This window comes from Xenopus laevis, chromosome 3L, assembly GCF_017654675.1.
Source record: "Xenopus laevis strain J_2021 chromosome 3L, Xenopus_laevis_v10.1, whole genome shotgun sequence".
Taxonomy (NCBI): Eukaryota; Metazoa; Chordata; class Amphibia; order Anura; family Pipidae; genus Xenopus; species Xenopus laevis.
Window position 1 is genome coordinate 52,913,672 of NC_054375.1, and position 12,627 is coordinate 52,926,298.

Below are 12,627 nucleotides of genomic sequence, written 5' to 3' on the forward strand. Positions count from 1 at the left end.
ATAATTTTATGTAAACAGCATCGTTCAGTTACATGAACAGTAATATAAACAGTAATTCAGTTACATGAAAACTTTTTTGGTTATTTAGGTTGAAAGCACCAGGCAAAGTTGGGGTTTAAGCAAATACTCTAGTTCTGGCATTAAACAAATGATTGGTAGTAAACATAATTGCACTGTATAAGGCAAGTATTTGTTTCTCAAAGCATTTGGTCAGTGCATAAAAACTGACCTGGCTCCTCTACTGTTCAAACATTTTGTGATACTGCTCAGATAGAAGAGTTTACTGTAGCATCACTTGAGGCAGAGTAGTACTTTAGGTCACAACAAAAGCCAGTGTCTGTCAAAACTTTTACACCAAGCTTCCTCTTCTTTTGTATAATGTAATTTACAAAAAATGTGTATGCCAAAATACCAAAAAAATAGCACTCACATTTTCACCACTCTAGATTTGGCATAGACCATTGAAATCAACAGATAAGATTTGGCATAGACCATTGAAATCAAAATATATGCAGTTTTTCTGCAATGTAAATGTAAAGAAAAGATATGTATGTAATGTAAATTGCAGTAAATATAGCACTGGTTTACTTTATATTATCTCTTATTTTAATTTTAAATGTATTTAAAATTTTACACTTGACTATAGCATTGCAAAAATACTTTTCTTGTTGTTTTATGACTAAGCCACTTATGCCTGTAAGCTTTTCATGTGGCTGCATTGGCATGCCAATCTAGGGCTAACAACTAGTGCTATCCTGTGCCTGAAAATACATTAGTGTAGACTTTTGTGATTGTATGGTATGTTTATTAAACTGTACCTTTGCTTTTCCTCAGGATATATCTGGAAGTCCTGTAACTGCACTTGTTGCAGAGAAGGTGGTGCGGGGAAGCCAACTTGGGCCTGGAGTTCTTTGCTTGTCTCCTCATCTCAAGTGGATGGCAGTATCTGGGAGAGATGGAATTGTGTATGTGAAGGACTTACTGAATATGGTAAGTGTATTTACATTTTTTAATTACTTCTTTGCAATGATCTACAGTATTAAAAATCAAACAGTATAGAAGTCTATTGTCAGAATTTAGTCTGGTGAACCTAATTTTTTAAGAGGCCTTCTTAGGTAGTTGTGGTATTTATTTTAAATATTATCGTTAGTAAAACATTTTTTGTACAGTTTAATTCATCCAAGCCTATACGGAATTACCCATAATAATATAAGTCTGCTTCACTTAAGATGTATAATCACTCTCTATCTCTCTCTCTCTCCCTCTCTTTCAGCTAAAAAAAAAAGGCAGGGAAGGGTAAAGAAGGAAGTTCATCATCAATTTATTTTTTCAAATTTTTAGTCTAAAATGTAAATAATTCAGGGACCTACTATGTATATATCCATTAGGCTCATAAACTCTGACTGTAAAATAAGATGCATTGTTTTTTCCCACGATGAATTCTTGTAATTATCTTTTATTTGTTGCTTGGTTAGACAGGAACATAGAACAGCCAATTGTACTATAGAGATGTTTCAGACAGGTCTGTGACATTGGTGCCAAGATGTGCCTATTTAAAGATAGCATTTATCAAACATTAATATAGCTTTGTGCAAATACGTTATTTTTTTTTAATGAAACTAACTACTTTGCTTCTTTTTCCAGGAAACTATGGCACAATTACAGTGTCATTCCTACCACAATGGCGGTATCAACTCGTTAGCATTTTCCTTGGATGGTCAAAGTATTGTCACTACAGGAACTTGTGATGGAGCCCTTGTGTGCCTACAATGGAAGTGAGTAGAAATAATGCAACAAATATTAAGTGATACCTGTACTATAACTGCATAATATAATTTTTAATATTACTTTTACTTGTAACATTCACTGACAATGGTGTACCGTAATTACTGTGCTCAACCATCAAACTCTTTGTAAGTAAGCCACCTGCCTTTGGGAAGATAATCAAAAATTGCAGATAATTTACTTTTGGTTCTTGTAAACTTTAAAATGGATGATATGTGTATTTGTCATTTTTTTTTCAAAAAATGTTCAGATAATTGAGTATAAATTAACCTTCCCTGCTTCCCCAGCAGGTGCTAGTTCTGGTGCTTCATTTGCTAGCTCTCTAAATGAAATTTGTTAAGTTGAGTTTTCGCTTACATATGTGGTTTTTATATAATAAAATATTGAAAACTGGCACAATTGGAATTTCTCTTCCTCTGTGTTAAGGAAATAAGCCAAGAATGGCAATATGGAGACTCTGCTTAATGCCAAAGGGGCTTCTGTAAACTGTCATAGACCAGTGCCTTATGTTGAGTCGGTATGGGGCTAGATGCAGCTCTTTAATGCATTAATTCCCAACCTGTTAATTTCAGTATATTATTAACTACAATTATGCTGTAAAGAGTAGGGTTTCAGATATGACCCTAATTCTATATCTCACAAAATATAGTTATTTGTTAATAATTGCTTGCCCCCCGAATAGTGGCCAGCAGAAATATCAAAATTGTGTTGTTATGCCTTTAAAATGTCCAGCTCCATATGGATTCTTTTTACTTACATAACAAAGGCATGATTAAGCCTACACAATTATATTTTTGGGACAGTGACAATACTATAAATGAATATTAAGCCCTATCCTCTATTTAATTATATTTTGTGGGAGCTCACCATTAAGCACTGAAGTCAGTTTCTTGCAACACACATTGATATCCAATATTTTATTGATTCAAATCTTACTGTGCCATAGAGGACAGTCCTTTCATTAGTCTTAGAGTATGCCAGACAGATATATTGTTTGTTCACAGATCATCCGGAAGGAGCAGTAGCAGACTGGGTTTGGCTGGGGAGTATGGAAAGGATCTTGCACTTTCTCTTCAAGCTGCAATGAAGGAAGAAGATCAGGCTTTAAGCAGAATGCCAGTATGGACAGCAGATGCAGATTCCTTGGGTGTGGAAAGGAAAGGAAAAGAGGTTTAAATATATATACCGTAAATTACATTCCAGCGCTGGGTAATATGTTGGCGCTCTAAATACTAAATACTAAACACATGATAATAATAATAATTCTTGCTAAAACAAAACTAAACACACCGTACATTTATGTCATAGTTATAGTGAGCAGGGCAATGACCTAAACCAGTAGACATCTTATTGATTTCCATTCATTATGATTTTCCTAACAAAAGGAATGCATTTACCAGATTTAACTGTTATTAAACTTAGCCTGAAAATACAGAGAAGGAGCTGCAAAGTACGCATGTACATACTATGTATTAAGGAATCATGATATTACAATCTCCTGTGTTGTAATACATTACTATTGACTGTGTGATGCTGATTTTAATAATCCCATGTGCAGTTTCTTCAGAGTGTATCACAAAAAGGGAAAAAATCAAGAAATCTCAGTAGATGCTTTGATATATAATTCAATGTACATATTTACACACACAGAAATAAGGAGCCACTATGCAATGAAAAGTGAAAGCCACTCCTCTGTCTACTGAACACCATCTCTTGTTAGTGTCTGAGATGTATATACAGACCGGAGCATTTTGTTGTACAAATGGTACTTATTTGGCCCAGACTGGGCCTTCATGTTACCGAGAATTTAGATGGTCTGAAACTATATCCATAAACTACTAGATTGTGCTATATTTTTTAAAATAGTTTGAACATGATATTGTATTATTAACATATTTGTACTATATCAGTACAGTCAGCTAAGTGTGGACGTAACTGAGCAGGACAGCTTTCCAAACACTTCTGCTAATGATGTCACCTGGATTAAGAGGAAGCTGGAAGAGGTAAGGCAAAGAAACCTTTGTATTTATTCCAGAATATGTGCACAAATAGATGAACACAATGGTTATGTGTTAAACACTACTGTTGCTCTTTAGTTGACCAGGTATTTTTGGATACTTTGTCACCTGCGGCAGAGGAAAGTTACAGTGGGTGATAATGCTCCCCATCTATCAGTGCCTTTATGGGTTACATATTAGGACAGCCTCCCTCAAATACGTTCAAGCAGTCAGTTCCTTTCTTCATTGGTTCTCCGCCTCCTCTGTACTTATTTCCTGTTCTTCATCCATTTCAGCAGTCCTAGGGCTATGTTTTAGAGCCATACAGGCTGTACATACAGGAGAAGTCTGAGAAGTTTGGGAGAATGGAGGAGGGCTGGGCATCAGTGGAGGAGAGCTAAACACACAGTTAGAAGAGAGAAAAAAAATTCCTGACAACTGATGAGAATATGAGGAGGGTATAGGTTGGCTTAGTTGTGTAGAGTACACATATCACACCATTGCCTAAAAATATTGTAATGTCATGTTAGAATCTGTTCAGAACTAAGAACATTTTGATTGTAGACCTTGGTAAATCTGTTGGGCCATTGATCACAATAACAGGTATAAACAATCATTGACATATTTAATGTCTCCCCCACCAGATACGGGCTTTTGATATTATTGAATTGACAGCTTATTGGTTCATGTATGGGACCAAAAGCATGGCTTCTCTACTATGTTTCTGATTAGACCTTAGATATCAATAAAGGCTGTAAAATTCCATCAGGCAAGCACCACATTAGTCCTTGGATCAATCCTATGCAATTTTCCCAGTGCTTCCCTTAACTTTTATTAAGTGGGCTCACCTTCTTAATTGGGTCACACCGTAAAGACCAGAAGATTCATCAATATACGTTGTATGAAGGAGGCCACAAAGCATCCACAGTACTGTGCTGCAAAACTTTTATTCCAAAATACACAACATGTTTTGAGTCAGCAAGGACCCTTTCTCAAGTGTGATCTGCGTGGACCCTATATATGATCTGATAATTTGGCTGGGCCCATTTGAATGAGCTATAAGCATTAGTTTCTATGCCTGTAGCTTTTTATACTGCTTCCCTTGCAAACTATTTAAAACAATATTGTTAATGGTCTAAAAACCACAATGTTTGCTTTAAAGGCTGAAAAGAAAGAAACAGAGAAATATGCAGCAGAGAAGGAAGTCATTAAAACTGGCATTAAAAAACTCCGCAAAACTGTAAGTAATATTTATTCTATTTATTCTGTGTAAAAATACAAAGTGTGTTTGTAGCACTCCTGTCCTCACTGCAGGGCTGTATTTTTAGATGGATACATAAAATAGACTGTCTTGGAATTTAGTATTTGTAAATATAGCAGAAAACTTTTAGACATCATGGATGGCCCACGGGTCGTACATAAAATAAACTGAGCTTGTGTTGTAATACATTCTATCTATTTTTTTAATTAAAACACTGCAAATTTAAGAAAATGAGCTTCCTCCCTTCACCCTTTGTTACATAGTTACATAGTTAAATTGGGTTGAAAAAAGACAAAGTCCATCAAGTTCAACCCCTCCAAATGAAAACCCAGCATCCATACATACACCCCTCTCTACTTTTAATTAAATTCTATATACCTATACTAACTATAGAGCTTAGTATCACAAACATTTGTTGTGTTGCGACTGTTAGGATTACAGATAAGCAGAAGTTCTTTATGTGGGGGTTTATCTTTGAACTGAAAATCTAATGATCTATTTCTCCATAGCCAAACATGAAATTACAAAAACCAAAGCTTTTTCGTGAAACAATAGGCAATAAGTATGTTCAGAACAAGCCCTATTTATTGAATTCATGTTGAACAAGAGGTATATTGCTCCTTAAATATGTTAGCACAATAAACAACACTATGTACATTTAAGACACTGTAAAACATTACTGCAGATACAAGCAATGATGCGAGAGAATGAATCATTACCAGACATAGAAAAGCTGGACCAGCAGGAGTTTAACTTGGATACTGAGGAGCAGGAGAGACTGTATTTAGACAGTGAGAAGGAAGTGGCACGAGTAAGTAATATGTTTTACATTCCACAGAAAAAAACATTGTTTTCCTATTTAACAGTATATTATCCATGCTGGATTATCCATTTTGGAATGATTTGTTGCAGCATAGTGAATTACAGTCCAATGTATCTCTGATGCAGATTCGGAAGGCATTCTGCCAGAGGGCTGCTATAAGATGCCATAGACATTAATTAGACCTGTAGGGAGATGTTTGGGCCTTTGAGTACTTAAAATGCTAGGGCCTAATTTGAATCTTAATCTGAACCTGATGTTAGTTTTCAGTGCTGTTGACTTTTAGGAAAATATTGATAAATTGGATAATAGACTGAATTGCTGACAATCCTTTTGAATCGGCCCCATAAACAGAATACTGCAGGCATGTCACCTAGAAATACTATTTTGTTAGATGCATTACATAACCCTTTCTCAGCACCCCTTTCACGATATCCTTGTATCGCAAAGACCACCTTGTGCATTATAAATAGTTATGTCATCTTATTACAAACTTCATTTAAGATTTTTTATGTTACTATTGTTAATATGGAATGAGCATATAGTATATTTTACAACAGTAATTTAACTACACTTTCTTTTGGTATCTGGAAGGTGCGACAAGAGATTGAGTTAGAAAATTTGTCCAAACAATACCTTCGGGAAGTTATAAAGCAGGAATGCTGGGACTCCATGGCTGTAAAGGGACGTTCTGTTACGGTGAATATATTTCAGAAATAATGATAATAGGATTTTGCAGAATGACACTACAATGAGCAAACCAGTTTTGGCCATGTGTACTGAAAGTGTAATTACCAATGAAAAGTATAAAACTGGACATCTGTCTTTTATCCATGCATGTTATGTACAACTATGTAAATTTTAATGTGAAAGAGCAAGGCTAATCAGTGTTTGTTATTTTACCTTGGTATTATTGAAGGCTTTCCATACAGGTTATGAAGTTATGAATTATCCAATGAAAGAACGAACACCAAAGGAACTGGAAAAGTTTGCTAGAGTGCTAAATCTCATGAAAATTGAAGCTGTTGATCTCAAGGTAATGGAAACAAAATGCATGTTCTGGCCTTTCATACAAATCATATGAATGTAAATAACCTATAAGATGTTATTTACAGCTTATAAAAATAAATAATTATGATTACGGAAAGCAAGCAGTTAAAATGACAAGTAGATTTACTTTTAATTCACATACAGATTAGTGCATCAATGTTACTCCATAGAGCTAACTATTTAGAGAATGAAAAGTACTCCCACAATTGACAAGGTTTTAGTGGATAATGAGAGCTGTACTTTAATCACAGCTGAATGTACTGTCTGCAAGTCAGGCATTTCTAATGTAATAAATAAAGAAAGGATGCAAGACCCTTACTAGATTGAACATGTAGAAACCAGACGGATTTATCTCTATTACCATCTGCTACATTAACCATTGTCCCTATAACAAATACAAAACAGTGATAGTCAATAACATTACAATATAGTGTTTATTAGAGAGATTCTAAGGGTCATTTACCTTACCATGGGGTGCAAGTGCATGCCCCTAGTGATCACTTGCGAAACACTTGTGGTATAGAAGTAAATGATACAAGGAACTTGTGCGCTCTGAGTTGCTTAGAACTAGGAATTAGCACATTTTGTTCATCTGTAAGAACATTCTTATATTACCAAGCAGAAATCATAAGTATAGAACTGCAATAACAAATTATTATTATGATATTGTAAGGTTCGAAAGGAAATTGTTGAGACTCAGCCAAAGATTGGGCCAGATGATGAAGAGGAAGTGGAAGAGGAACTAATGAAGTGTCAAGACAGCTCATCTTTGGTTGGCAGCCTGAGTGATCATTATGGTGGGGATACTAGTTGCTTGTACAGCCAGCTAATTCTTCATTCTAGGGAAGAGAAGATTAACCAAATCATACTATTGCAAGTAAGACTTTTACTCCAAACATAAGTAAAGTGCCCCAGTTATCAACATTAATATATGTTAGATGTATGTTAGATTTGGCATCTTAACACTGCAGCTGTATTATTGTAAATAATTAAGAATATTTCCCTCACAGTTTCCATCAGCTAAAAATAAATTTACCCTATGGAAATTGTGGTATAAATATTTACCCAACAAACATAGCTAAACTGCATCTTCTTCTCCTGCTATCTACTGGCTTGTTAGTTCAGCAGCTATGTTTCTTATAAGCCTTTTTATGTTAATCATGTGATTACTGGGACTATTTACATTTATATTTTAATTTTCAGAATGTGTTTTTAATTCAACAAAGAGCAGTTAACTCCTATTGAAATGTAAAGATTACGGTTTGTTTTTTCTCACCTATTAATAGATATCCAAAGCAAAGACCTATCTTACTGCGAACACTACTCATACTGGTTAATTGGTTCTTGATAAAATTAACTCTTGTATGTATAGGGACCATAGATTGTAAGCTTCACTGTTGCAGGGACTGTTAATATGATGACAACACAAAATATAAATAAATAATAGAAGAGGGTTATTGATTGACAAAAATGCATGTTGCCAACACAGGACATCATTCAGAATATCAAGAATGCCTTCAACAAAGACTTTGATACGGTGTGTCGTCAAAAAGAGCAAGAGATCACTCGTGTAATGGAAAGAAATAATCGCATTCAGGAGATCATGGTTGAACTTAATCTGCAAGAGAAACTCTTGGAGCCTACATTTACTGATAATGAGAAGCCAGAGAGAGCACTGACTGTGGATGATTCAGAGGTACGAGATTATATTCACATACCTCTATACATAAGAACTGCAAATGTGTTTCCATGACTGTATAATCCAGAAACTCTATTAATGTAGCTCTTGAAATCCTATAACTCTTGTATGTATAGGGACCATAGATTGTAAGCTTCACTGTTGCAGGGACTGTTAATATGATGACAACACAAAATATAAATAAATAATAGAAGAGGGTTATTGATTGACAAAAATGCATGTTGCCAACACAGGACATCATTCAGAATATCAAGAATGCCTTCAACAAAGACTTTGATACGGTGTGTCGTCAAAAAGAGCAAGAGATCACTCGTGTAATGGAAAGAAATAATCGCATTCAGGAGATCATGGTTGAACTTAATCTGCAAGAGAAACTCTTGGAGCCTACATTTACTGATAATGAGAAGCCAGAGAGAGCACTGACTGTGGATGATTCAGAGGTACGAGATTATATTCACATACCTCTATACATAAGAACTGCAAATGTGTTTCCATGACTGTATAACCTATAAAATCGTTGATGTTATATGCAGCTTAAAGGGGTTGTTTACCTTTGACTTAACTTTTAGTATGAGCTAGAGAGTGATATTCTGAGACAATTTGCAATTTTTTTTTATTTTTTATCATGTGTGGTTTTTGAGTTATTTAGCTTTTTATTCAGCAGTTCTCCTGTTTGCAAATTCAGCAATCTGGTTGGTAGGGTCCAGATTACCCTAGCAACCATGCACTGATTTGATTTGAAGAGCCTGGAATATGAATAGACGAGGGTCTGAATAGAAAGATGAGTAATAAAAAGTAGCAATTTACAGAGCATTTGTTTTCTATATGAGGTCAATGACCCCCCATTTGAAAACTGGAAAGAGCCAGAAGAAAAAGGCAAATAGTTAAAAACCTATAAAAAATAACGAATGAAGTCCAATTGCAAAGTTGCTTAGAACTAAGTAACCCTTCTATAGCATACTAAACGTTATTTTAAAGCTGAACCACCCCTTTTAGAAAATATAATATATTATAGATTGATCACACAAGCATCAGGAGCAAGGCAGAACTGTGTAATAAACATAAACATCTTGAGCTTCTTCCAGAAGATGTTGTGTTTTTTGCCTAATCTTGTACTCTTAACCATTAAGACTTGGAGGCATATTTATGATTTTTTTATTTGAGCGGGAAAAAACACGATCCCTTTAAAACACACATGACTTCTTTTCTGCTACTGTGTCTTTTCGAACACTAGTATATGTAAGAAAAAACATGGACAGAATAGTCACGTTTCGTCACGAAAGAAAGTTGCACAGTAACGGAAATCACATTGTTGAATTCATTTTCAGTGAGGCTGAAACTTTCTAATGCTTTTAATAAACTGGGAAAAGATGAAATTAAATATTTTATCATGTATTCTCTGTATTGGTTCAACATTCACAACAGGCAGTAACATACTGATACAAATATGCATGACTTGGATCACAGATCTAACAGTTAAAATGGAAATAATTACTGCTAGTAAGTCACTGTTTAAATTCCTAGTTTAGATGTTAAAACAGATTACCAGCCACAGAGTCCTCTGTATATTGAATTGCTCCTTATCTAGAGCCTAACAACTGCTTCAGCTGGGAGAAAGGTTGGTATGGTTTGTACAGAGGGCTTCTTGGTGGACAGGACTAATGACTTGTTTTAACCACCTGAGTCAGTTTTCTTTCTTTCCCAATTGAAACAATAGAAACAAAAGTATTTAGTGATGCTATATAAATAAATGATGATGATGATGATATTTATTGAAAGAATAAAAGGGGGAATAATGCCCCTTTAGTCAGTAAGCCATTCTGCAGGAAAGGCAGAGGACTAAGATATTTCACTGCAGAAGCAAAATTTTGCAGTTTAGACATTTACTGCACTGGGTAACGCCTCTAAAGCCTACATTATAGGTACAACTGGACTCCAGTAATGGTGTAAATTATAAATGTCAAAACAAGTATGCTAAACAACCACAAATCACAGGCCCAACAGCAAGGGTCAGACCAATTGTGTTCTCTGAATGCAGTTGTATCTGTGTAAATAGGGTTCAGCAGAGCACACCCAAAACAGCAAATCATTGATTGCACTTTCATGGCAGATCACAATACAGTTATTAGGCCATTGTAGGCCAGGATAGATGTCATTAGAACACTTTGTGTGACACACCCTTGTTTTTACTTAAAGGGATACTGTCATGATTTTTATGGTGTAGTTTTTATTCCTAAATTACACGCTGCAAATAATTCACTCTATCGTGTAAGATGTAATTCCTAACCCAACAAGTGTATTTTTTTAGTTGTAATATTGGTGTGTAGGCAGCATTCTCAGGTCATTTTGCCTGGTCATGTGCTCTCAGAAAGACGCAGCACTTCAGGATGGAACTGCTTTCAGGCAGGCTCTTGTTTCTCCTACTCAATGTAACTGAAGGAGTCGCAATGGGACATGGATTTTTACAATTGAGTTTTGTTCTTATATCTACCAGGGAGCTGTTATCTGGTTTCCTTCCCATTGTTCTGATGATAAACTGCTGGGGGGAGAAGAGAGGGGGCTGATATCACTCCAGCTTGCAGCACAACAGTAAAGAGTAACTGTAGTTTATCAGATCACAAATCACATGACAGGGGGAACCTGGGAAACTGACAATATGTTTAGCCTCATGTCAGATTTCAAAATGAAATATAAAAAAATACATTGGCTCTTTTGAAAAAAGGATATCAGTGCAGAAGTCTGCACTATTAACTGATGCATTTTGTACAAAAAACATGTTTTCCCATGACAGTATCCCTTTAATTGTTGTATATAAATGAGATCTGATACACCATAATAACTATTAGATCTTTACTGCGCTACCCTGTCAATTACAGATAACATCTTTCTCCTTTGGCAGGTAAAAGTAGAACGGTATCTAACACCTGAACAGAAAGCAAAGGCAGAGCATCTAGCAAAAGTGGAAGAGGCAAAGCGCCTTGCTGCACAGGTACATACAAACTCATTCCTCTCTTTTTATTGGATTGAAGGAACCATTAAAGTTAATGGATCTCCAGCTTAGTACACAGTGCAATGCAGAATCTGCTTTGGAACTTAGCCAGATCTTAGCACTTTTTGCAGGATTCAGATTTGACTGAATCCAAAATGTTCAACCTCTAAATATTCAAGAACCTAAATGTCAAGCAATTTTTAAAATGTCTGTCAAATTTAAATACACAAATTACTAGTTACTACTGTGGAAATATGGTAGGATGTGGATCTCACAATGTTGTGAGATCCACAATGTAGTTGTTATTACCTAGAGGGTTAAAAATTCACAAAAAATAATGATTTTATATCTTTAGAAAACATATTTTTAAGAATAAGATCTTGGGAAGCAAGTGAGTGATATCTGTTGAGAAGTTCATGTCCTGGTATAAATTGACCCTACGGTGCTTGTATATATTGTGGTGTAAAAAATGCTACACTTTATAATTCACGTATCAAAATATCATATATATTTGTACTGTTATCCCTTCATATCTCACTACTTTAAAAATCTACTTGGCTATCACTGTACTAAAGCAGCATCTCCATAAACTGTGAAACACTGAAAAAGAGAGATGTTCCTGTGGGATTTTTAGATTACTGCAAATGTTTATCTCTACAACTAACAGAAACTGGAGTTCCAATCATCCCCAGACAGGCAAAGGTTGGTTGTCTGTAAGGGCAAATAATTCTTAACTGCTAGTATCTTTAACTATTTCAGGAAGACAATGCTAAGCAGCGGGCTTTGGATGACATGATGGGAGGTGTCCTAGAGGTAAAGAAAGAAGATATTCTTCGAATGGTAAGTACACTAAGGGGTTATGTAATAAAAGGTGCTAAGTTTGCCCAGGAGCAGTAACCCATAGCAACCAGTCGGCAGGTAGGATTTACTGGTCACCTGTTTTAAAGCAAACATCTTATTGGTTGCTATGGTTTACTGCTCCTGGGCAAACTTAATGCCTTTTATTACATATGGGGGTAAGGCTTT

At 35.4% G+C, this 12,627-nt stretch overlaps 1 protein-coding gene across 1 annotated transcript in view; it reads left to right on the forward strand.

Annotated features, from left to right (window-relative positions):
* cfap43.L (cilia and flagella associated protein 43 L homeolog) overlaps positions 1-12,627 on the forward strand; it is a 54,558-nt gene that overhangs the window by 31,718 nt on the left and 10,213 nt on the right. Inside the window, exons 15-26 of the mRNA XM_041586225.1 lie at positions 835-990; positions 1,645-1,775; positions 2,790-2,955; positions 3,696-3,788; positions 4,945-5,022; positions 5,729-5,854; positions 6,458-6,562; positions 6,783-6,899; positions 7,587-7,790; positions 8,403-8,609; positions 11,512-11,601; positions 12,361-12,441. Coding sequence (XP_041442159.1) covers positions 835-990; positions 1,645-1,775; positions 2,790-2,955; positions 3,696-3,788; positions 4,945-5,022; positions 5,729-5,854; positions 6,458-6,562; positions 6,783-6,899; positions 7,587-7,790; positions 8,403-8,609; positions 11,512-11,601; positions 12,361-12,441 — 1,554 coding nt within the window. The remainder of the gene's footprint in view (positions 1-834; positions 991-1,644; positions 1,776-2,789; positions 2,956-3,695; positions 3,789-4,944; positions 5,023-5,728; positions 5,855-6,457; positions 6,563-6,782; positions 6,900-7,586; positions 7,791-8,402; positions 8,610-11,511; positions 11,602-12,360; positions 12,442-12,627) is intronic.